Source organism: Nothoprocta perdicaria, unplaced genomic scaffold (genome assembly GCF_003342845.1).
Source record: "Nothoprocta perdicaria isolate Ctin4 unplaced genomic scaffold, notPer1 scaffold_0, whole genome shotgun sequence".
NCBI classification, from domain to species: domain Eukaryota; kingdom Metazoa; phylum Chordata; class Aves; order Tinamiformes; family Tinamidae; genus Nothoprocta; species Nothoprocta perdicaria.
Genome location: NW_020454092.1, coordinates 1,192,316 through 1,215,814, shown reverse-complemented (window position 1 = coordinate 1,215,814; position 23,499 = coordinate 1,192,316). Strand labels below are relative to the sequence as shown.

Here is a 23,499-nt window from a genome sequence, read left to right as displayed (position 1 = left end):
ACAGAACTGGCCACTTAGGCTGTGCCTGCTGTTGGAAGGCTTTGAAAATGCAACTGCACTGCAGATGTATGCCAGCAAACCTCCTTGCTGCAAAGTTCTTAAAGCAGTTTGCCAGATGGAATTAATTTTTCTGGTCAAATAATAGCAATACTTCTTCTGATTGTGGACTTTTATCAAGCCAGGTGATGGTAAAAAGTAATGCACTAATAGAATTTGCTGATACAGATTAGGCCTTAAACAAAATTGTTGTTCAGAGTAAAGACTAAGTTTCCATTTCTTTTGCTCTTGAAACTTTCATTGTCTTCTCTGGAAGCCAGCTGTGAATATCCTCCTTGATGTGCAGCAGAGGAAGTCATGGTGTGTACCCCACCACTGTACCATACCTCACCCTCGGGTTTACATTTAGCATGAACCCTACCAAATGTGGCCTGATATGATCAAATTTAAGGGGATGTTTCCTTTTCTTTAGATGGACAGTTGGATAAACAGCAGTTTTCGGTCCTGTAGGTTCTTGCGGTTCTTAAGTTCTTAGTTGTTAAGGACTAACTGAGTCAAAAGTTAGTCAAGACAGTGGAGAAGGTCCCAAGGACTTCGGTGGACATTCTAATAATCTAATGATCAGGTCAAAATAAATATATAAATAATAATAAGAAGAGCGACTAAATGGACATTTCAGTGCCCACTTTCCCTGAAAAGCCTTTCTAAAAATAAGTTTAAAAAAAATTTTTTTTCTTCTCTTTTTTTAATCAGAAAATGGCATTTGTCAAAATACTCACATACTATGGATGAACACTATGCACATGCTCTGGGACATGGGATGTGGTTGCAATTACACAGTCTCCTCCCTTCACCTCCCAGTATGACAGGAGCCAACCCTGTTTTTTGCAGTTGTATATTCTTAATTTCCTCTGAAAACTCTCTGGCATCTACTTAAGCAGTATATATGTAAGCAGAAATTTAACAGACCTAGCTACAAATATGTTGGTATAGGAAAATAAAACATAGAATGACTAGAATGGACTTTTGTTTTCAGGCTAGCAGTAGCATGTTCATTAACACTACCCAACTGAGATGTTCCTTCAGTGCTAGATGCAAATCCTTCCTGTGTCATCAGAGATTTCGTACAGTATGAAAGAAAAGCAGTCAGTCGTATGTATCCTCCTTGCCTTTTCTTTATATTCCCATAGATTTCTCCTCTCCCAAAACTGAAATACATGCACATGAAGATCTGTCACCTATCATTTATCAATTCATGAGCAGGATATTTTTATGATGGGAAAATACAAGATGAGTTAAGATAACATCTATAAATATGAAAACAAATCACTTTTTATAAATGTTTGAGATTAAAGGCAAATTTAGAAGACAAAACAATGTAGTATTCTACTATGATATTACCCCTAGGATTAGCTCAATCTGTGAAAACCTTCTTCTTTAAGTTAGAAATGACCTAACTGGATGCTTTTAAAATATTTGCTCTGTAGTGGTCTTTGGATACTTCTAATGCCTGCATTTCTAGGTACTTCTGCATCTAAAGGACTTTCTTTTTCACTTGTTCATTACTTAATTTGTCCATATTGATCAGTTTAATATCTGATTTTTTAAGATTTCCTCACAATTCTGAAATTTTAGCAATGCAGATATTTTCCTGTTGCCCAAGGCAATAATGGATGTGGTATGCAAACACTGCTTTAAAGAGGGTGTCTGTCTGCTGATTTACATATTTTAAAAGTATTAAGATCAAAAGTAATGAGAATTTAATCCATATGGCATGTAAAAGATAAATAGGAATATTAATACTGTATCAAATACTAATTAAAGGAAACACCAGTCCTATTTTTAAAATCTTGCATGCAGATGAAAAAGAAGTCATTGCAAAGTTAAGACCTGATTCTCAAAAGAAATTAAGAATTAACAATTTTCAACCATAGTAAGTAATTTTTAACCAAGTATAAGCCTGTGAGTTGCTATCGTAGGGCAGATTCTGGTTTCAGTACTTCACAGTGTCACTGCAGTATCACTTTCTGTCAAAACATCTCCGATCATTCTAAAATCTTCTTACCATTGACTTTTAAAATGGAGATTATTCCTTTTCATTAGCCAAGATATACAGCCAAGGAATACAGATGGTCTGCAACTTGCCTGAGTTATAGGTGCATGTCACAGTGCTCAGCCATAAAACAGACCCATTCATGGGAATCCTGATGGATTTTTGTCTACACACATATACAAATTGCAACACTGGGTGAAAAATGCTGCTTCCAGCTTCATAGGAAACTTCTTACCTGGGCAGAAGTAGTCACGATGATTCATGAGTTTATTAAGTGTCTGAGCCAGGCTAGATTTCCATAATTCACTGTTCTGGAATTTATAGTTGAAAGTATTTTGCGATGGGTGTTACCAGCAGTGTAGCAAATACTCTGCAACTGGAACTAGAAGCTGCGGGGCTGTGCCAGCCTAACAAGCCATGCAGGCACATGGGCCTGACATGACATATGAGATGCCTTTAGTGTATCATGATCTATAAGGCTGTAGACCTTGGGTTCTCCCCAGTCTTTGTCATAAATATTAAACAATAATGTATGCTGCTACCAGAGGAAAAGTGAGCTTGCAGTGAAAAGTTACCCTTGAATGATGAGAAAAATAGACAGTTTATTACAAGACTTGCTAGTATTGCAGGGTCTTGAAAGTGAGATAATAAGCTGTATGGTTTACTGATGCCGGCTAAATAATGGTTTGAAAATATCTAAATTTCCTTGGCTTGTGCTTGTTAGGGTGCATATACACCAAAACTACCTTGATACACAGTGGAGCCTGCCAGAGTAGAGAGGAAATTCTAAAATGTTGGTCCTTGCTCAGTCTTGTGAAGTACTCAACTCTAATCCCTCATGTCAGTCGCTGCTTCCTGTCTCTTTCTGTGGCAATTACAGCAAGTAGCTATCACCAAAAAGCAAGTCTTGTACATGGAGAAAACCAGTGTTCTGCCTTCCTAGCTAAGGTGGTGGTGCAGTTGTACAGGCAGTAGAATTGTCTGGAGACTGAACAAGCCTCCAGTGTTGCTGTTGCGTCTGTCAAATCAGAGGGATCGGCACAGGGTTGTTTTATTGATGCACCAGCAAGCCACAGAGGTTCTGCAATCTTCAGTCCATTTTTACAGTGATACTATTCACAGGCAGATGATGCAACGACACATCAAAGCAGTGCCAGTTTTTCCACATATATGTGGTGCCATTTTCTGGGAAGTGTCCTTTTCATGCGAGAGGAGATTTGATGTAAGGAAGCGCAGTCACTTGAGAAAGAATGTGGATGAGATTTCTGTAGCTGCAGGTAAAGTCAATTTTGCTGATCAGCCACATGATGAGTGGGGCTGTAGACCCGTCTTTTTTTTGTCCTTCTTCAGAAAATGCTGGGTGAATGCAGTAGCTGCTTGCTGTGAGTGACCCTTCTTGACAGCCAGGGTAAGGATGACTTTGCATAAGGACACCCGTCACCCCGTCATTTAGAAGAAGATGAGCTTTGTCCTGGGTGAACTGGTGTGGGTTTTTTCTCCAGTCATCCTTTTAAATATCTGGCTAGAGTACGCTGGCTCTGTGCTTTCTGTTGGGAAAGTCCTCTCTGGGATAGAGGGATATGATTACACTAACCAAAGTTGTTCCATGGACTGCTGAGTAGCTGCAGGGCCTTGTATTTCAGGCATGTCTGCTGCCATTTCCTTCCCTGCAGAACAACCCAGGTAGTGTTTAATGGTTCTGTTTATTTTATAAAAGACCCTTTAAATATTAAAGAGAATTTAATTTTCCAACTGGAAAATTAAAACATAGAAGCATTTCATTAAATGCTTCATCCAGTCTTGAAGCAATTTTGAAATATTAACTGAAAAAGTCTATCTGCCTCGGAGCAATTCTGCATCAAGTATTCCATGAAAATATTTTCCTCAAACTCTTTAAGTATTTCCAAATATTAAACAAGAAGAGACAGGGATTTTCTGAGTGTTGGTGATGGTCTAAAGCAGCTAATGTCAAGTTCAGATTTAAAAGAGAAAAAAAAAAGAAAGAAAAAGGCATATATTATGCTGGGGGAAGACAGGCGTCACTCTCATCATCAGCCTAGGCTGACACGCTGCTGATGGTGGTTCACATGCTGATGGAAGAGTCACAGGCACCAAACAAGCAGAGATAGTCTCTCTAAGTGTATTGACTTTTGGAAAAAAGATGCAAAAAATCAAATATGAAAAACTAGTCAAATTAGTAATTTTGGAGATAAAATGTGGAGGAGCTACCATACCTTCCAATGTTCCTCCATGGCCTCATCTTGACTCAGTTTTTAAATGGTTTCTAACAGAACCATGGAAGAGCCTGCATGGCCAGAACCAGGGAAGGTCAGAGTGGTCATTGGTTGTATTTATTTGCAAGAGGAGTAATCATCTCTCCCCCTTGAGATAAGAGGATTTCACAATGAGGGAGGTCTTTTCATTCCTGGAGTGCAGGGAGTATGGTACCTGTGTAGATATGTTTAGTATATAGGGTTGACTGTCTCAGATAGGAGGACTCAGCTTGGGTTAGCAATGAGAATAGCTTAGTGCCTTCCAGGAACAGAGTGGTCAAAAATCTGTTATGGAAGTTTGCTGTGATTCTGGACCCAAAGGCTTTCTTTGCATCCTTTGTCTTTTGTAGTTCTTCTCTCGGTAGCTCTTGTCCCTGTTCTTCAGGTGAAGAAGTTCGTGCAAGTACTTCTTAATCTTTCATATGAGCTTGAAAGATGCCTGTTGCCTTTAGCAGGGAAATCAGAGATGTGAAATCTCTGCCTCCATCATATTCATCTCAAAGTATACGTCAGTTGCACAAATGACTGTCTTCTGGAAGAGCAGTGCTAGTTCAAACCAAGGTAGGGAAACCGGTAGCAGATGGCTTGAACTGCTGAGGTTGACTGAATGTGTAAGGATGGTCTTAGTAAAGATGCCTGTTTACAGAATACAGAGAGGCCTGTTCCCATCAGACAGCCTGGTAGGGGCATGCTTTTCAAATATGTAACTTTCTAGTAATGTATAATTTCAAAACTATTCATATGCATAGATCAGTGAATGCGACTAACTACTGGCTCCTGAAAGCAAGTTCAATACGGTGATGAACAAGCAAACTGAAACATAACAGCCTAACTGAACTATAAGATGGCCACTGAGCTGCACTTCAGTGACAAGGCAGAGCTGCAAACAGTAGTGTGTGTCATCTTTGGAGTGCCTTAAACTTGGAGCATCCGATCAATAAGCATTGTGATAGTAAAGATCACGAGAAAAGTTTCCCTTTCTTGTGTGAAAAGATTTGTAGTAGAACTTTAGCTACATAAGGATTAATGCGGAAAACTGGCAGTGGGTGTCTGAATTATGGGAGACAATAGGAAAAGGCAGCCTGGCTTCCCAGAGCTCTGGCAGAGTCAACAGGACTGTGGCCATTTTGGTGTCTCCAACAATTTGTTAACCTAGGAAGCTGTCCACTTTACCTATACCATGAGCTGATTCTGTGGGAGATACAGCCATCCAAAAGGTGTCAAGATTACACTAACAGTAATAATCGTAGTTGAGTTAAGAGCATTTGGAGCTTTCATTGTGGGATGGATCTTTGGCCATCTGTGCTGTACACTGTACAGTGCACGGTCACCTGCACTGTAGGAGCGTAAAAGCTGCTGCTGCATATTATAGGACATTTCCTCTCCCAATCCCTTACCCATGAACTGATAAACTCCACAAAAGCAGAAATTATGAGAGTGGAAAATGTGTATCTCACAAACCGAAGGACAGTAGAGGTATCACGTGAAAGTGCTGTGGAATACGACTGTCCTGGGGCCGTGGGTGGTGCCTTAAGGGCACCACTGTGCATCTTTGTGCAAAACTTTGAAAGCAGCTCCAGCTGTTCTGTTGGTTTAGGCATCTACTGGTGCAGCTCCAGTCAAGGGGTGAATGGCACTTGCAAAGAAGCTGCTTTACAGCACTGTGGCCGGTCTATATGTGGAGGGCAGAGTTTACTCTCTCCTTCATTCTAACAGTCAAAGTCGAGCTACTTGGAATTTGCTCAGGATAAGGATGAATTTTACCCTGAAGGAATTACGAAGCAGTATAGATTTAACATATGGAACCATATGTCATTGTATTGTTTCCAAATGTTTCTTTTTGAGCTTTTTCCCTCCATTGCGGACAGCTTATTTCACCACGCATTGTCTAAAGAAGAGAGTTTCATATTCTCATTCCTTTCATTAAGCCACTATTAAAGCTGTATCAGTTTCATAATACTCTTTGTCAACATTATTTCATCCTTTGTTTCAAACATGCACACCATAAGTGTGGTTTGAGGCAAGTGCTTTGAATATGTTGTTCAGGCGCTGTCAAAGTCGGCGGCAGGAATGAGAATACAAGCCAAGATGGTCCTAATCCATCCCTGTCCCAAAAGACTCTGCTTAGTTATAAGGCCATTCACAATCAAACCAAGAATTTTGCTGAGTCTTATTAGAAAGAAAACAGCACTGACATTTGGATATGAGTCCAGGTAAACTGAACAAAATGAGTGGATTCTATCCTCTCTTTTCTGTTCAGATCAGTATCTTCATGTAAGGTAAATAGAGCTGTTCTGTATCTCCCTCTTCTGCTATGATTTTCTACTCCAACCCTGGAAAAGAGCAGTGGTGGTGTCCAGTGACATCTGTTCTAAATCATGCTTTGGAAAAAATGTAAATACAGAAAACTTGAGGTCAGGCCCAGATGGAGCACTGGGCTGGCTCCCAAGGTCCCCCTCCCTCTGGCATTGTTTGATGTAGGGGGGCCTTCTACAGTCAGAGCCATCAGTGAGGGTGGCAAAAAAGACCCTTACGTTTGGGCTTTCCATGGATTTGTTAAGAGGCATTAAAGGCTTTGCTGGGCTCCCTGTCTGCATAGTCTGTGGTTGAGTCATGGTGGCCTCTTTTCCTCCTGGCTCCTCTGAGAAGAGGGTGTGAGTGTATGGACTGAGGGGTGCAGAGGCTTCACGCTGCCCAAAAGAGAGTGGAGATGAGTCCTCTGTGACCTTCAGAGATGTGCGTGCTGGGGTAGACACCTCCAGCCCCAGCTGGTCACATGCCTTCAGGTTTTTTATAATTAATTTTTCTTTGTGTCTAATTTCAGTGGTGTCAGGGTGTCTGTATGCTCCAAGCACCAACATTTGTGATTCCTGGATCTTTCCTATATCTAAATCTGACAGATTTGACTCAATCAAAATTTCTTAGCACAATGATATGTTCATTCGAACTATTCTTTCATAGGACTTTTCAAAGATAAAAACAACATTGCAGAACAAGTGCTAAAGACCACATTTGTAAAGGACTTGAAATGCCTGAAAGAATTTACTGATGTGTTCAGCAGTTGATCATAGATTCACACCTTAGATTCACAGGTACCCTAGAAAATCTCCCTAGATAGATAAATAGATCTTTAATTTCTGTAAGGGTGGTAAAGCTGGTACTTTGTTTTCACACACCGTAGAGCCTAAGATCTTTTGGCACTGTTTGGGACAGTGTTGTTTCCCTAACACCAATAACCATGAAAATGAAGCTTTCTTGGAAAAAAACAGTTGGGAAGCAGAGAAATTTTAAGTGAAAACCAGTTTTAAAATGTGCCTTTGGCATACATTTTACATTTTTATCAAATGTGTATTTACCAATTAGTCAGCAGCCTGAACCAGTGGATTTAATGATCTTCATGTGATTTATGCATAGCTTTATTAATTGTGCCAATAGGGATAAATGCTGGATACAAATAGATGCAGATGTGTCATTACTTTCTTCTTTAAGTAATACTATTTTTTTTTTTGTCATTAAGCTACTTTATTTTTAACTACTCCACACATTAGGAAATGATATTTTACTACCTTACAGTACTGTCCTTCTGAAGGTAAGGCTCAACATTTTCACTTGCCCATGCTTCCACTGGCCTGGGCTGTGCTCAAGGCAGCCATAGACTTCCGGAGCAGAAAGCATTTTCTCCTTCTCGCCTTTCTCCCGTTAGTAGAATGTACATTAAATAGTAAGTAGGCCACAGAAACGGAGAGCATGTGATTGACTTGAGATCGTGGTAATTTGAGCAGTCAAAGGAAAAGGGGGCCAGCACCTGGCTTTCAGTCTCTGTTTCAATGAATATTTAACTACTTTATGCAAAGTGGGACACTTTCAACAAATGAGGCTGAGAAACCTATCTAAGAATATTTTCTAGTCCAGCAGTTAAGTTACTCTCCTGAGAAGCATGATGTTTGAGTTCAGGTCCCTCTACCAAATCAGTTAAAGGAGGTGTTTGAAGCTACATCTTTCGCAACCTAAGAACATGGCCTAATCACTGAGATTTTGGATATCAGCGGTGGCAGCACTACCTCCTCTGTTTTGGGAAAGGAGTCCCCTTGTGACAAAATCAAAATGTTTTGTTTTTGAGATGCCAAAATGAATTGTTTCAACATCTCTGAAGTTTTTTTTCATGTTATTTCAGCTGAAACTACTAGCTAACATGACCTGAATTCACAAAAAAAAAGTTTCTGTTGCCCTAAAATTCCACTATTAGTGAAGAAATAATGTGCTAAAAAAGAAGCTCAGACAGCTTCTAACTCAGCTGCAGTCTTTGTAGTGGAGCCTTGAGGCTTTCTGAAGAAGGTCTGTTAGTGCCTGTTCATTGCTGTTCTCATTGGCACACTTCTCTTCCTCATGGATATGGTCTAACTGGAAATCCTTCCCCTTTAGAAATAAAGAAGGGTACAATTTGAGTACTCAGAGCTGAACGCAGACTTGAATTTTAGCGATGTGGCATGCTGATAGTTAAAAAGTAGAAACATCTTTCACATATCTTTAATCATTTTCATCCATTAAACTTAATATGGACTTTATGCAAGTAAGCATCAGGCTGCTTTTAAAGATAAAGCCTCTTATGCACATTGGCAAGTCTAGCGATATCATTTTATTGACTTTGAGCTCTTTGTGCCTCAATTTCAAGCCAGTAGTTTGGAAGATTTTCTGATATATCAAAAAAAGCTGATACACTTCATTGGGATTTCATTGACTGATTTTTTTTTAATTGGTTCATGCCAAAATCTCAATTTTTGGTGGATACTAAGTACTGGAATAGTCCTAGACTTTACTGGATTTTAGAAATACTGCTGGTTGCCAGCTTGGTTACAGTTGACAGGAGCAGAGTATTTCTTATCCCCAGGTTGCCATGAGTTACACACAGTGAGTCAGAATTACTAAGCTGTCTGGAAGGTGAGAACCAGTGTCACTTGCTACCTGTTCTGTGGTTTAATGAAAGCTGAATATGTCATGCTGAGTCCTTCTGAGTTAGTGTACAAGTCTCTGTTTAAATGTTAGTAACTACAAAAATATCTAAAGTTCTTTAAAAGAGTAAGGAAAGTTCATTTGCAGGTAGAATTACTAGTTTTGTTCCTTTGGCTCTTACATGAAACAAAAGCTTTGACCTCCTCTTCAGTGATGCAATACAAGAGAGAACACCAGACATTTACTTCTGACTATTTCTGACTTCACCATCCAGAAATCAGATCAGAAAAGGGTAATATGTTGATATTGGTAAAAAGGGATATATCTTTAATATTTTATTTTAAAAACTATTGCTTCAGTCATACAAGTCCACACATACTCCATCATTATGCAGTACCATAACACATTGACTTCACATAGACTGCTGGCATGTGTGTTTGCAGTAAAAACTGAAAATCCTGCTTTGCAGTATGTGGTGTTGTAGGCAATTTTTTTTCTAGAAAAAATGCATTTTCAGAGAAAAAAAAACTCTTTGGCACCTCTTATTTTTGTGGCTGCTTTTTGAAGTTCCAAATAATGCAAAATCACCTAATCAAAAATGAAATGCGTGACGAGAGGGAGATCATTTCCTGCCACTGTACCTTGTGTAAGCAAACAATGAACTGTAGCATAAGGTCCACAAGTCATATTTCTTTGCTTCTTGCTGTATTGTAATTTAATTTTATTTTGAAAATGAACATTTATGGGCCTCTTTGAAGTGACTTGTTTTGTACATTACTTGAAAACATAAATTTTGCTTATTATCTTCAGTTTACTTCTGTCTACACACAAGCCTACGTGTTCAGTTAAGGTACATGATGCTGAGCACCTGCATGAGGAATTGATACTTCTCACGAAAAGAAAAATCAATCATGTGCTTATTTTATTGAAGAACCTAACATCAGAACCTAACATCAGAACCTAACATTTTTCATCAAAGATTAAGCCAAGTACTCCTGTGTGTTAATGTGTGGCTGCAGAAAGTGAATGGCTCTCAGTTATCTCTGAATAAAAATTGCTTCATGAGTTGATTCAAGTACTGTGTGGGTAGAAAGGGTATTGGAATTTTTTAGATTCATTATGTTTTATACAAATGAAGAGAAATGCTTATTTCTCTCTGCCCCTAGTCTTTTACTTTTTAGAACCTTTTAGTAATTGAAATAATAAAGACAGTCCTCACTAAATGGAGAAGTTTAAAATTCTATTATACATTTCCATTTTAATCATATTTTTCTAACCCTCATTAATATCAATGTGGGTTTTTTTTCCCATGTGTTTATATGCTTAGAGTTGTGGCTGGCTTCAGAAGCTAATTCTAGTAGTGAAGTTATGCATCAATGTTAGCATTTTTAAGATAGGAGCATCACTACTGATGACAGGATATTGTCATTAATATTACGGCATTATTTCAGTAGCAGACTTTGATGAATCTATTCACAGTGGTAAAGCTGATTGTTAGTGTTTTTCTCCAAGGGAAAGTTAGTATAGAATAAGTTATGATAAAAAAATTACGATACAGCTGCTCAGCTCATGCCATTACTTTACAGAATTGCTCGAGCTAGATATGAATCAGCTCCTGGAGGCAGTGTAGCTCGATGAGTGCAGTGCTGTGCCTAAGCTAATTAGTCCTACTGAAAAGCAGAGTGGGTTATGGAAGAGAATTATGTGAATATGGCTATGCTGGCCTGGTCACCAAGGCAGATGGATCGGAACTGGCCTGGGTATTTTTGTGTAACATTGCATGGCAACAGGTGCACTTGCAAAGCGCTGGTTTATTCATGCTCTAACTTTGAATGGTCCTTTGTAGCCAATTGCCACTGGGAATTAGTGCACAGTAACTAATAAAGTGTTAATTCACAGCTTTGTGTGCTCTGCCATACCCACAGACCCAAGTAGAGAGTTATGGACACAGACAGAATTTGATGAGATCGTATGAAAAGCTAGTTCTATAGGGGGGATGTAATTTTATTGCCAACTGAGAATACAGTCCAGAGTTGCAAAAGAAGTTCTAAGAAAAACCCACAGACCCATAGAAGGTAAGAAGTGAAAAACCTGTCCAAGTCAATTCCCCAAATGTTTTTTTCTTGACCTGTGTTTTCTGCAATGGCAGGAAATTTGGGTTTCCTACACTGGGATACAGGAGCTGGTTTTCCGAAAAGGGAGAGCCTCAGGCCCTCGTCATACCTTGATTTGAACCTAGAATTGCCACTCACTTTGCTAAGGTAGGGTTCACTAAGCTCTGAGGAATAGTGTGTCATCAAAGTCACCAGAGTAAGTCACCTATTTATGAGAAAAATACTAATTCCAACTAATTTCGTAGCATTTAACAGTTTAAAATGTCTCATGCAAAAAGGCCACATTAAGTGGAATGCAATCATGTCAATGAGCTGACATGATAAGCCAAGCTGTGCCCTGCCAGGATACTGAAGTTCAGAGAATAAGTATTGTCAATAAGCAAGTCACTCTAGTACCAGAAGGTCACCTCATTTTATTTGCACATGCACAGATATAAGTATATATGTCTCTCTCTGCCTGTTAAGTTCTTTGTCTAGTTTTTCTTTAAGTGCTTGAGGGATGCACTGGATGAAGTGTACATTCTATGTCCTTTGCACTCCCCAAATTGCAGCTGATACAAATAGGTGTCATGAGATACTTGGCCTAAAAGTGCTTTATTGGGTTTGAGCATCCCAATGTTCAAATTCTCTCCAGAGCTCCCTCAGTTTTCTTCAAATCTCTTTTCCCTGTTTTCTAAATACAGTTCCCTACTCCTGGAAACTCCCATCTACCTTTACATCTTAACAGGACAAAAGTTAATGATCTCACTGCTCTCAACTCTTGAATAAGGGCCTCTCATTTCTATACATGTCCAACCTGTGATTCAGGGCATAAGTTACTAATAGTTTCTCATTCAGTTTTAGAAAGAGAAGAACATCTAGGTGCTCTTTCACCAGATACATTTATCTTTGAAGTCTGAAGATTTTTTCCAGTCCTTGTTATGTTTCTAACTCCGTGTCATTGGCTGGGTAGCTTGCTTGTGCTTCTTCAGTTTCCCTTTCAAAATATTCCCTGGGAACTTACTGGCCTGCATTTGATTTATAGTCAGTTCTGAACCATCACTAATTGTAGGTCTAATGTTAGGAGTCCCAGAAGCAATTAACACCCCCCTTGAAGGAATGGGTTGTTAGCACTTAACATGCGTAGGTCAGCAGCATTAGGCTCCTTCATCTGGTCAAGGCTCCATACTTCCAACATTCACACGTCAGACCCAATCTCTGTAGCAATATTGGGAAGCACGTACTTAAACTAGTGGCATTTTTGCTTCTTTCAGTTAAGCTTTCTTGAATATTTACTTCAAGAGTTATTGCTGCCAACTACCTTGAATTCAGGAAAAAAAACCCTTCTTCCTTAATGAAGAAATCTACTGAGAGTTTTATCTTGTGCTTCTACCATTTATTCTTTGAAATATATGCTGAATCTGCTACACTCAAATTTGAGCTACTAGTTGTATCAATATGGACCCATGGTTTCAAGCCTTTAGATATGCAAATTATGTTTCTGTAATGAACAAAACCTTGGAGACTGTGCTGTTGTGGTTCCACAGAGCCTTTATTGCGCCTTATCATTATGCTAAATTAATACAAATTTCCAGTGTGTCCAGAATTCAAAGTCAATCAAGTGGCTTAATCTCTGAGGATGTGGAATAAAAATGCTATTATTACAGTTTGGAAGAAGGTGAGGGATTACCTTTAAAAGAATCCTGGTGATATGCTGGGACAGCCATCTGAAACACCGCATGCTAGGAGCCATATCCTAACTGAGGGTGAACTTACAGAGCGGCTCTGTCCTACTTTGGATTGCACAGAGCAACTCCTCCCATTCGTATGATTCATTTTTGGCAAGTTCAGCAGTTGGCTCAGTAGGAAGGCAGTATTAGAAAGGTATTTGTGATTTGTTATTGGTCTCTAATGCAGTGAATGTTTGACTTTTTATTTTTAAAAGCTAATCGCAATGTTTACGTTTTCTGTTTGTTTCATCTTTTCCCCCCATATGCTTTGCTTTTTTAGCTAGAGTCCGCAAGATGAGCCCGTGCCAAGTGTCCAGTGAGTTTTCAGAGGCGTGCTAGCACGTGATGTGCAGTTCTTGAGAAATCCACAGTCTGCAGTTTAAAACCTTCTGCCTTAGCAGGTCCAAATGTATTCTACATAATATCATTGAAATTGATGATACTGTCATGATATTTAGGGTTTGCATGTTAAATTTCCCAAAGCTATATAATTAATCAGATTGACTATATTATCAATCTGACTCTTCTTTGAAGGAATATTCATCCTCTTATTGCACAGAAATAGAGTCATCCCATTGTTGATGTTGTATTTGTGAAGAATTTCTTAAATACCTTTGTTTCTAAGCAATTTTTAAAATTTCCCAGACCTCTAACATGAGATGTGATTTTGCTATAGAAGACAAAGAAGGATAATATTGTCACCTATAAGAGCTTTTCTCATAGTAGTTGCTTACCTTTGCTAAATAAACAAACTACCTCAGCCCACCAAGTTCTAACTAGGACATAACACTATTGGGCTGAGCTTGCATCACAAGGACAGGACTGTGTCTGGTCAGATGGTGTTTGCTCAGACGGGTCTCCTAAAACCTGAAAATATGCTGTGAGATGTGGTAATTTCAGTGTACCTGACATGGCCTGCTTTTTGACAATAACCATCTCCTCTGAAAAGATCTGAAGAAGTAACAAATAAGCAGCATCCAAACTTGATCCTGGGACAAAGATAAGGATGGGAAGAAAAATAATTTTCAGATACATTTGCTTAATTGTCCAAAAATAGTTTCTGTTGTCCAGGGTCGTTGGACGTGAAATTATTCTTAAAGTTGTAGCTTTATAATCTTATTTGGCTTTGACTAGTTAGTCGACTAGTTACCATACCTCTGGAATATGCTTTAGATGCTATTATGAGTGGGACACGTGAGGGGGTGACAGATATTCGGCGTGTATAGGAAGATGTGTTCAGAACAATACTTGTAGGAGCTTACTGTTTGCTAACAAGTTTGAGTCTTGTCACTGTTGGTCTTTGACAGTTTAGTTTTTGCAATGTTTTGTTTAATCTCTGCCTTTTCCCTCTACATTTAAATCATTCACAATAGAAACTGAAAGAACTGACAAATAGTGAAAGATCGGAATTGTCTTGGAAGGAAGAAAAATAACAAAAGCCAAGATTATAACTATTTATGGAGCTTGTTTCCCAACGAAGTGTTTCTAAAAGGCATTGTCTCAGGGTTCAGAGACAGCTAAGTGATTGATTTCACATAAAATATTTGTTGTTCTAATTACAGTATCATCTGGGTCTTTGGCAACAAACAGATGCAAAACCAGCCTTTACATACCATCTCGAAAAACTTATGATTTACTTAGTGTGCTTCATAATCTAAAGCATATGCTTTTGCATAGAATTGCAGTATCCAAAATGAAGCCATAAGTAGTGAATCACTGGGTGGAAGAAAATACATTGCTTCTGTTACGAGTTCTTTCAGTGTGTGTTTTCAAATGGTTCTGTTTAGAGTTATAAACAAAAGGCTGTGCTCACAGTTTTAGCAGTATGTTACAGATTCTGGGATGCACATGACATCAAAGAGGCTACACTAATTTCCCTAGCAGTCTATGGCTCTTGGCACTATGAACACGCTCCATCTGAATAAACACAATTCTAGTTCACCACATTGGTGTGGAGGATCTGAGATGATCACAAACTTTGATTTTGTTTCGCTAAATTTTTTTCCTTTATAGGACTTTTTGCTATGCATTTTCAATGAGTGCACTGAATATTTAGAGCTACAGACTTAGACTGCAAAGTACTTTATACTGAAAATAATTAAGGTTTTTTTTGACCCAGTGAATCCCAGTAAAAGCTTTGATTGCATGTGATCTTGATTGCAAGATTTGTTTAGGATTAATCACTCTTTCTAAGCATTATTTTTTTCCAAAAGTAATTAAGTTCTTTTCCTTTAGAAACATTCTTGTGGAGCTCCAGAAAGATATTCTGTGAAAATAAATAAGGGCCGAGGCCTTCTGACACCTCAAAGAACATCTCATTTATTGTTCTTTCCATGCTTGCATGTCGCTAGCATCATGAGGAGCACTAGCCCCTGTATCTTCTTTGACACTCTTCTATAGAAAGGAAGTGAAGGAATTTGGTGGCAAGGATGGTTCCTCATCATATTGTATCAGGAGAGATTTATCATAAGAGTGGATGGCCTTAACGAAGGTTTGTAGCACTCTGAAGTTACTGCTGTGTAAGCGTGAAGTAACTTGGAGAGAATGATGATAGTTAATACTACTAAATATATCAGGTTACCTCCAGGCTACTGATGTCACTAGATTAATCCTTGATGTCAGAGCTTAGGCTCTATTGTAGCACCATTAATAGTGATTTATTCCCTTTCCTTCCATTTATAGTTTCTCAATATCTTCCTTGATTGTTTCGTTTTTCTTCTCTTTTTTTCTTTTCCATTTCCATTTCCTTCAGTTTGCTCTTACCCTTCCCATTAATCTCAGAAGGAGAAAGGATACTAGAGACATGCCTAATTGCCTAAGTCAGCAAACTAACTTTCTTTTTGCTCTTTGCTGCCCCATGTTGTTGTCCATCAGTGTGGTTTGGCCCATATTGAGGTGAAAGTCTTTCAGAGATAGACCAGCCTACGGCATACTTGCAGAACTACCGTACTACAGCTGGTATTTATAGCACATCATATAGATCTGGTAGCTTTCATTATTCCCTAGTGAAGCTACCAGAGTGCGCCATGGTGCTTGCTCTGTTTATTACAGCTCTTATCCTATGCTTGTTTCTGATGCATTTATAGCTGCTAACACTTAACAGGCGGTGATGTACAGGTGGTACCCCTTAATGTGTGCCTGGGCTACAGTCAGAGTGCCCACAGCTTGGTACAAAGATGTGCAAGATAGTTCTGCATTCACTGCCTTGGCGACGGCTGCCCAGCGGGCCCAGGAGGAACTCAGCAGGGTCTAACTGCCAGACTCTGCTTTTCAGGCAAGCTTTTATTTTACTCCCATTTTGCATTCATGGTGTGAGGTAGGCATGCACAAACATTGTGGGTATGTAGAGAATCACAGGAATGAGGGAGGAAAGAAAACATATTTCTACAAATATTCATGGTCTGACATTAGTATATGCCCTCCTTTAAAACAGAGTTGGAATAATTAAAATGACAAAGCCCGATTCATTTACAGCTTTATTTTTTACCACATAAGTGAAGTTCAGTCACACCCATTTAACACTGATATGAGTGTGATCAGAATCACTAGCCTCTTGAGTCTTCGGTTTGAATAGCCTTTTACTGCACAGAAAATCTAACTGTTCCTTGAAGTCAACATGCTGCACATAATTATCCATTTAGAATCCAGTCCAGGAGGAGGATGTATATCATCACTGACAGTGAGGTCATTTCTACATTTGAACAAGACTTCAAGAGGAAAAGTGAAGTTAACTTGCTGCCCTGAAAAATGAATCAAAATTGGAAAAGCTTGAAAACATCAGAATACATATAAATTATCAAAGGAGAACAAAGACAAGTTTTTCCACAAAAGTCTTCTCCCCAGGCTATAACAATGCTTTTACATGGGCATGATCAATATATCCAGGCTTGTGAACCAAAGTCTTTTGGAATAAATTAGACTGGCAGGAAAAGAAACAAACAAAGAACAAATTAACATGATTTTAAACATTGCTTAAATTTTCATGAATGTAGACCTTGAGATGTTATGATGAGATCCCATGAGTCTGTGCTAATATTTGCTTATAATTAAGGACTGCACTTTCATGTTTCATCTGATATTATAGATTGGAAATCATCCACATACTTTTCCTTGGTCATACCAATAAATCTACTTTATTTGCTTACTTGGTTAATAATAAATATGATCCTCTAAATGGCCCCATTACTTTCCCTTTATCAAACTACCTCTTCTCCTTGTACCATAGTTCTCCCAAAGTCTGAGTGATCAGACAAGAAGTGTCCTTCCTTGCAATGTCATGTTTGTGTTCACCTCTTACAGGAAAGAGAAAAGATTAATCCATTTGACAGTCTGCTTTTTGTAGGAGATTTCAGAAAGAAAATCAAAGTAATGCAGTTTCATGCTTTGCTGTGTGTTGTCATGGAAGGGAGTCCCTCCAGGAAGGGAGCGAGCAACGCGGCCTGTCTCGTGGGGCGCCCTGGTGTGGGCTGCTGCTGAGGGGGAGGCGGCGCCACGCAGGGCCTCGTGCCGCCGCTGCGCCGCACCAGGCTTGCGTCACACCAGCTCAGCCACCGGCAGCTGCAGATTACAAATGCAGTTGTAGCTGCCTCATCACCATTTCTTCTGCAGATATCCCTGTGTAGAAAGAATTAGCAATGTTTGGCAAACTTATCAGCACTGATAGGTTTCTGAAGCAAGGGCTTAGCCGTGAACAGTTTATGAATATCTCAGGTTAATTTCAGAGAGAAAAATCTCATGATTCTTTGCCCCTCTCAAGAGTTCTCAATGTCTGTCCACAAATTTTTAATACTACAATGACTTCTGAAAGAATCCTTTGCTACTTATTGAAAGGATGGATTTTTAAATAGAAAGATCCTCTAAATAAGGCATATGAACTGCGCTAATCCTCTCCAAGACAAAAGATACCATGTAAAGTGTTAACTTTGGGTGTGTTGGGTCATGCAAAAAAAAGCATTTCTATCAGCCATAATGTAGCAAAGAAGAGGTGCATAGAAACTCCAAGTTGAAAATATATCCCAAAAATCAATCTGCAGTCTTTTGCAAACTGAGATTTGCAAACTGAGATTCTTGATAAAGATCACACTAGAGAAATTAATTCATATTAAGGCAGAAGTGAACCATCTCATATTTTGAATGAAAAGTCTTTGACTTTTTCTTAAGGTAAAGCAGATATTTTCTTAGAGCTTCCAATCTTGATTTGAGTTTCCATCATATTGCTCAATATTTTTTTCTTCTGACTGATCACTTTCATTATGTGCCTTATTTCTGGTCTGAACTTTTCTCCTACTTCTAGCCATTAGACATTTCAGAACTTTGTTTGTACAGTGAAGAGCCACCTACAATCAGAAAGTTTCCTTCTCTACAGGAATTTAGAATTGCTTTATGTCATCACTTAACTTTCTTTTGAAAAAATTAAATAGATTGGTAGATCTTCCTTAGTTTTTCACTATAAGGCAGGATTTCTAGTTTTTGTTCTCAAAACATTCTGAGAGTGTTTTCAACACCTTTTTCAAAATATCTTTGCATTCTGCAGTAGCACCTTTTTTCCTGTTTTTGTTGAGTATTCCTCTGCTTTGCCCCCAATCTGCTTCATACGCAGCAGAACATCCATGATATTTTCTAAGTCTCTCTTTGAGACACTGTTTTTCCAATTGCGTAACCTTGTGTTCTGAAAAACTCAAAAGTTTAATTCTGCATTTAGCTGAAAAGACATGTATTTTCAATACATCTGAGCACTACATGGCACTGGTCTATTATCTTGGGTTCTTATGCACCAGAGGAATAAAAAAGATGACCGGTAGTGGTAACAGAGGAATAACTAAAAGCTTCATCTGTTATAAATATAAAGTATTTATAGTCCATCAGATCTACCCATTTGCCAACCTTTAACCTCCTTCATTGTGAACAGCATTGATGTTGGGTTGTCCTCGGGGAAGCCTCTGTGGCAGCCAGCAAACCCGTGCGTGTCAGCGCTGGGTTCAAGTGCAGAGAGGAGAAAGGTGCCACAACCTCAGTTCCCCCTTTGCTTGCCACATCAGCAGGTCTCACTCACTTGGTAGAAAGGATCGTGCCTATTCTATGTTATTTCTGCACTGCAGCAAGGTTTTTACCAATAGAACATTGTTACTTGAGGAATTTCTGCTCTTGGTGTTACACAGGAAAAGCCCTTTTCCAGACAAAAGGAAGGCAAATATCTGGCATCAAATATGGTTGCTGAAGGACGTGCACATGCTTACCCTCCCATCTGGTCTCCAAATTTGCAGCAAACATAGGAGTTTGGGTGTATCAGAGGTGCTTGGCGCAATTTGGGTGCAATATAAACAATACTCTGTTCATGATATTGGTGCTCCTGCTATTGTTACTAAAATGACAAGTGGTGGGTTTTTTTGTTTTTTTTTTTCCCCATTGGTGGCCTTAAGTTTGTCATCAAAGTAGAATATTTCGGAGCACCGTTTAAAGCTGCGATTCAGCTGCTGAGTGTTGAGCACATGTTAATACAGTTTTCTCCAGATATGGTAGTTTATGATAAATGTTACCAGATTTTGTACTGCTCGTGTAGTATACTACTGCACTAAGACAAATGGACCCACTGAAAGGGTGTTTCCTTTGGAGGACACAAGCTGCAGACCACACATGGAATACGCAGAAATAATTAAGTGTCAGGATAAAAAGCTAAAGCAAAATGTTAGCGTCTCGGAATTATAATGAATGAAAGACATTTTAAAAACAAAGAATACCCATATAAATGTTTTGCAAAATTACATGAAGGCCATAACGGCATTTGGGGAAAGGAAAAAGGAATAGTTATTGTATTATAATACTTCACATATTTGTGTGCTTTGCATTTGTTTTTGGCAAGCTGCAGAGAGGTGTGAGATGTCACGTAGAGCTCTGTCTGATACTTTATTCATGTTAGCCTTTTGCTAGAATAAAAAAGAAAATTATTTGAGGAAGTTACTGCACAGTTTCATTGCTGTGAAAGAGAACTCACTGGGCCTTGAGACTGAAATCATTGCTAGCAAAAATGGCCAGTGCTGTTATCCTGGACAGAGAACTCTAGGACCTGTCTGAATAATTTTCATAGCAAACATATAGAAAATAGCAGATAGTTAGGAGGGGGTTTTAGAGGGAATGAAATTTCACCCATATCCTATCTAAATATTACACAAAAAAAAAAAAAAATCTAAAAACTTAGATATTACTTGAGCATCTAATTTCCCCAGAGTCTCAAGACGTGTTCTCTGAAACAGCATGCCTTGCCGTGTACAGGTGAGCAGCAAAGGGGCAGCGCAGCGCTCACCGTCTGCCGAGCAAAAAGCCCCGAGGTTTCCTGAACTTGGGAAGCAGAGAAATGAAACCTGGGACCTCAGAATTAGCAAGCACTATGAGCAAATGACTTAAAAGTTACTCTGTTTTATTAGAGAAAAAAAATCTGTCTCTTTTCTCTATAAAATTATTTGTATATTTGAGACCCAGTTCCCTGGTGGCCATTTGGTCTCTCTCAGGTGCTATGAGGGAACGTGATGGCGAGTGTGAGACGAGGGCCCTACTGTCCCACTCTGGGCGCAAGCATGGAGCTCCCAAGCTGGGCTCTGCGAGGGGAAAAATAAGAGAGAAAGTCTCTTAGACTAGCACTCATTTGGCTGAAAAGGCCTAAGTGCAACCACCTCCTTTACCTCACTCAGTAACTGCAGAGAAGTACTGTAGTTGCAGCCTGTGAACGTGAGTGTGCAGGAAACTGTAAGAGCGTCCCCTGTAATATTGCCTTCTCCTTAAGGCCATATCTTAAAAGTGGATATGTAAGATCCACTGCTTCTGCACATGCTGTGTTGACTTCAGTTTTGAAGTGCTTAAAGGAACTCATGTGCTGCTTGAGCTTTGTGCTGCTCCCCTGCTTTGGAGCAAGTTTTCTCTGCAATATGGGATGTATTCTGTGTATTGTGTATTTTTTCTTCAGTGCTACCAAACCCTCTTTTTTTCATATCGTCATTAAAATAGTTTTTATTTTTACCATGAAGATGAAGCCATCCCTTCTAAAATACTTCCTTCATCTTTAAACTCTGCTATCCAGATTAAGCAACTGTGTCTACAGCACATCACAAATTAAGAAGGTGTAATTCCAAGCTGACTCGATTACTCTGATTAGACAGAGACTCATGTCAAAAAAAGTAGCCTTTATTTATATAATAAAAATGATGATAATAGACTAAATCTCATCAGTCGAAGGACTTTATTACTGTCAACTCTAGAAAAACAGACTTGCAGCTCCTGGATGATATATCCCTGGGTAGTCACAATATACCTCATTTCCTGCTTATATAGTGGAAGATACCAAGATAAAGAATGAAAGGAATGAGGAACTGTGTGATACAAGTATGTGGAAGAATAAAAAACAATGTTATAGAAGTAGAAATGAAGTTCTCTTTAAAAACTCTGTTTGGAACTAAGTATCAAAACAGAAAAAAAGGATCCCAAGTTTATGTGTACTCACTTCAAATGGGACAGATTTGCTATTAAATCCAGGACCAAACAGGACAGAGGAAAGCACTGTTTATAGACTAAAATGCACTAAGATACTCACTGCACCTGGCACAGCTTAAAACTAAATTGTATTTTCTTACTATAGGTTCAGAAAACTGTCTTGAACAGAAGCTGAGAACACCTCGTCGACGATGTCAGCAGCCCAAAATGCTGAATAGCCCTGAGGACAACATGTACTATAACCAGTTAAATGTGAGTTCAAAGTGGCAATAAAGCTGTTTTACTGGCTTTGTTTCCAGTTAATAATTCTGTTATTAATACCTGTTTCAGCCCCTCCAGCCCCACCCCCACGTTCTTCTGCTCTCGTCTTGAACATGTGCTTATGCTCTTTATCTGTTGCTTTCATGTCAGGATGTCTGCCTTCACGGTGAATAATTGATGTGGTTTATCAAAGACGAGCAAGATGCATGCTTCATCAGGCTCACTTGAGCCCTTTGATCAAAAAAATTATGCTGTGACTTCTGATATTATCAGCATCTGCTTGCATTCAACACAAAATCACTTTGAATTAAAAATTAACGACTTGCTGCTTTGCTTTGACTGTGTGTTCTTGGCCCTCTCCACAGGGAACTCTAGAATATCAAGGGAGCAAGAGGAAGCCAAGAAAACTTGGGTAAATATCTATCTTCTTAGTTCTAAGCAACTGTAAACAGAAGTAGTCCTTTGTGATATTGCAGAATATGCAAAACTTTCTAGAGAGGTTTCTAAAAATAAACAATTAACATATCTCTGTGCATTGACATTGGACATCTTCTGCAGACACAAATATAAAACTTGTATGTAATGCTGTCTGCAGACACTAGAACTGATTCTAACAAAATATGCTTCCCAGCACTCTCAACATACTACTACAAAACCAAAGTTAGCCTTCTTTGTGTTGTTAAATGTATTTAACACTAATGACAGGTGTCAGATGAAGGGTTTCGAAACTGAGCTCCTGTCACCTGGAGCGTGCAGAGAAGCGCCGGAGCTCTGGAGCGCTGCGCTGGCAGCGTGCGCCAGGCCGCCTCGGGAGCCCCTTCCAGGAGCTGACACGGGGCTGCTCTGCCCCAGCAGCAGTTGCTGCTTCTCCGCCTGGCGAGGCCAGCAGGCAGTTGCTGTTCTCACATAGGCAGTTATCACTTAGAAATAGGTAGAATGGGTAAAAATCACTGAATGCAGTTCACAAAACTGGTTACTGCACCGTCACCAAAATATTTCACTTCTCGATGACCTGGGTCAGAGAGAACTGAAGGATGCTGGATCTTTCAAAAGCATCTGTTGCAGTTATATATATAGAATTTTCTATATTATATTCTCTGCTTTTCATTCATATTTTGAAGACTGAAAAGCAAGTCTTTGAATCAGGAGTCAAGCCCAGAATTTTGCATGACTGTACAAATTTTGATTTATTTGATTTCCCTCACCTTTTTTTTTTTTTCATGTGGGGAAAAGGGTTTTTTTCATCAGGGAACAAAAACACTAGCATAAACTGCAGCACTCACCTTGCATCACAGAAAAATGAAGGCCCCTTGATATCTATTAGGCTTCATCATAAACTGATGGTGTGATTGTGTGATTGTTGGCTCATATTAATAGCAATCCATCTATCTAAATCATACCCTTTTTATGGAGTATGCACAAATAAAAAGGCTACAATGCTTAGCTGAAGTACACAGCTGATACAAATATGTGGTCTAGCTTTCTGTTGCCCTAAAAAACAAGGACTGTTTTTCCTTCCGCAGATCCTCAGAACCATTCAGATTGTAACAGTAAGAAAAGAGAAGTAAAGAACATTTATAAAAGCTGCATCTTTCTAATCAATACATATTTTTCTTTATTGTATTAGTATTTTTTATTCACGGAGAAGTTTCTATTCCTTA

At 39.0% G+C, this 23,499-nt stretch overlaps 1 protein-coding gene across 2 annotated transcripts in view; it reads left to right on the top strand.

Moving 5' to 3' along the window:
* MYO3B (myosin IIIB) overlaps positions 1-23,499 on the top strand; it is a 173,407-nt gene that overhangs the window by 148,696 nt on the left and 1,212 nt on the right. For both annotated transcript variants that reach the window (XM_026046103.1, XM_026046238.1), the window contains 2 exons: positions 21,723-21,829; positions 22,204-22,250. In XM_026046103.1, the coding sequence (XP_025901888.1) occupies positions 21,723-21,829; positions 22,204-22,250 (154 nt within the window). The remainder of the gene's footprint in view (positions 1-21,722; positions 21,830-22,203; positions 22,251-23,499) is intronic.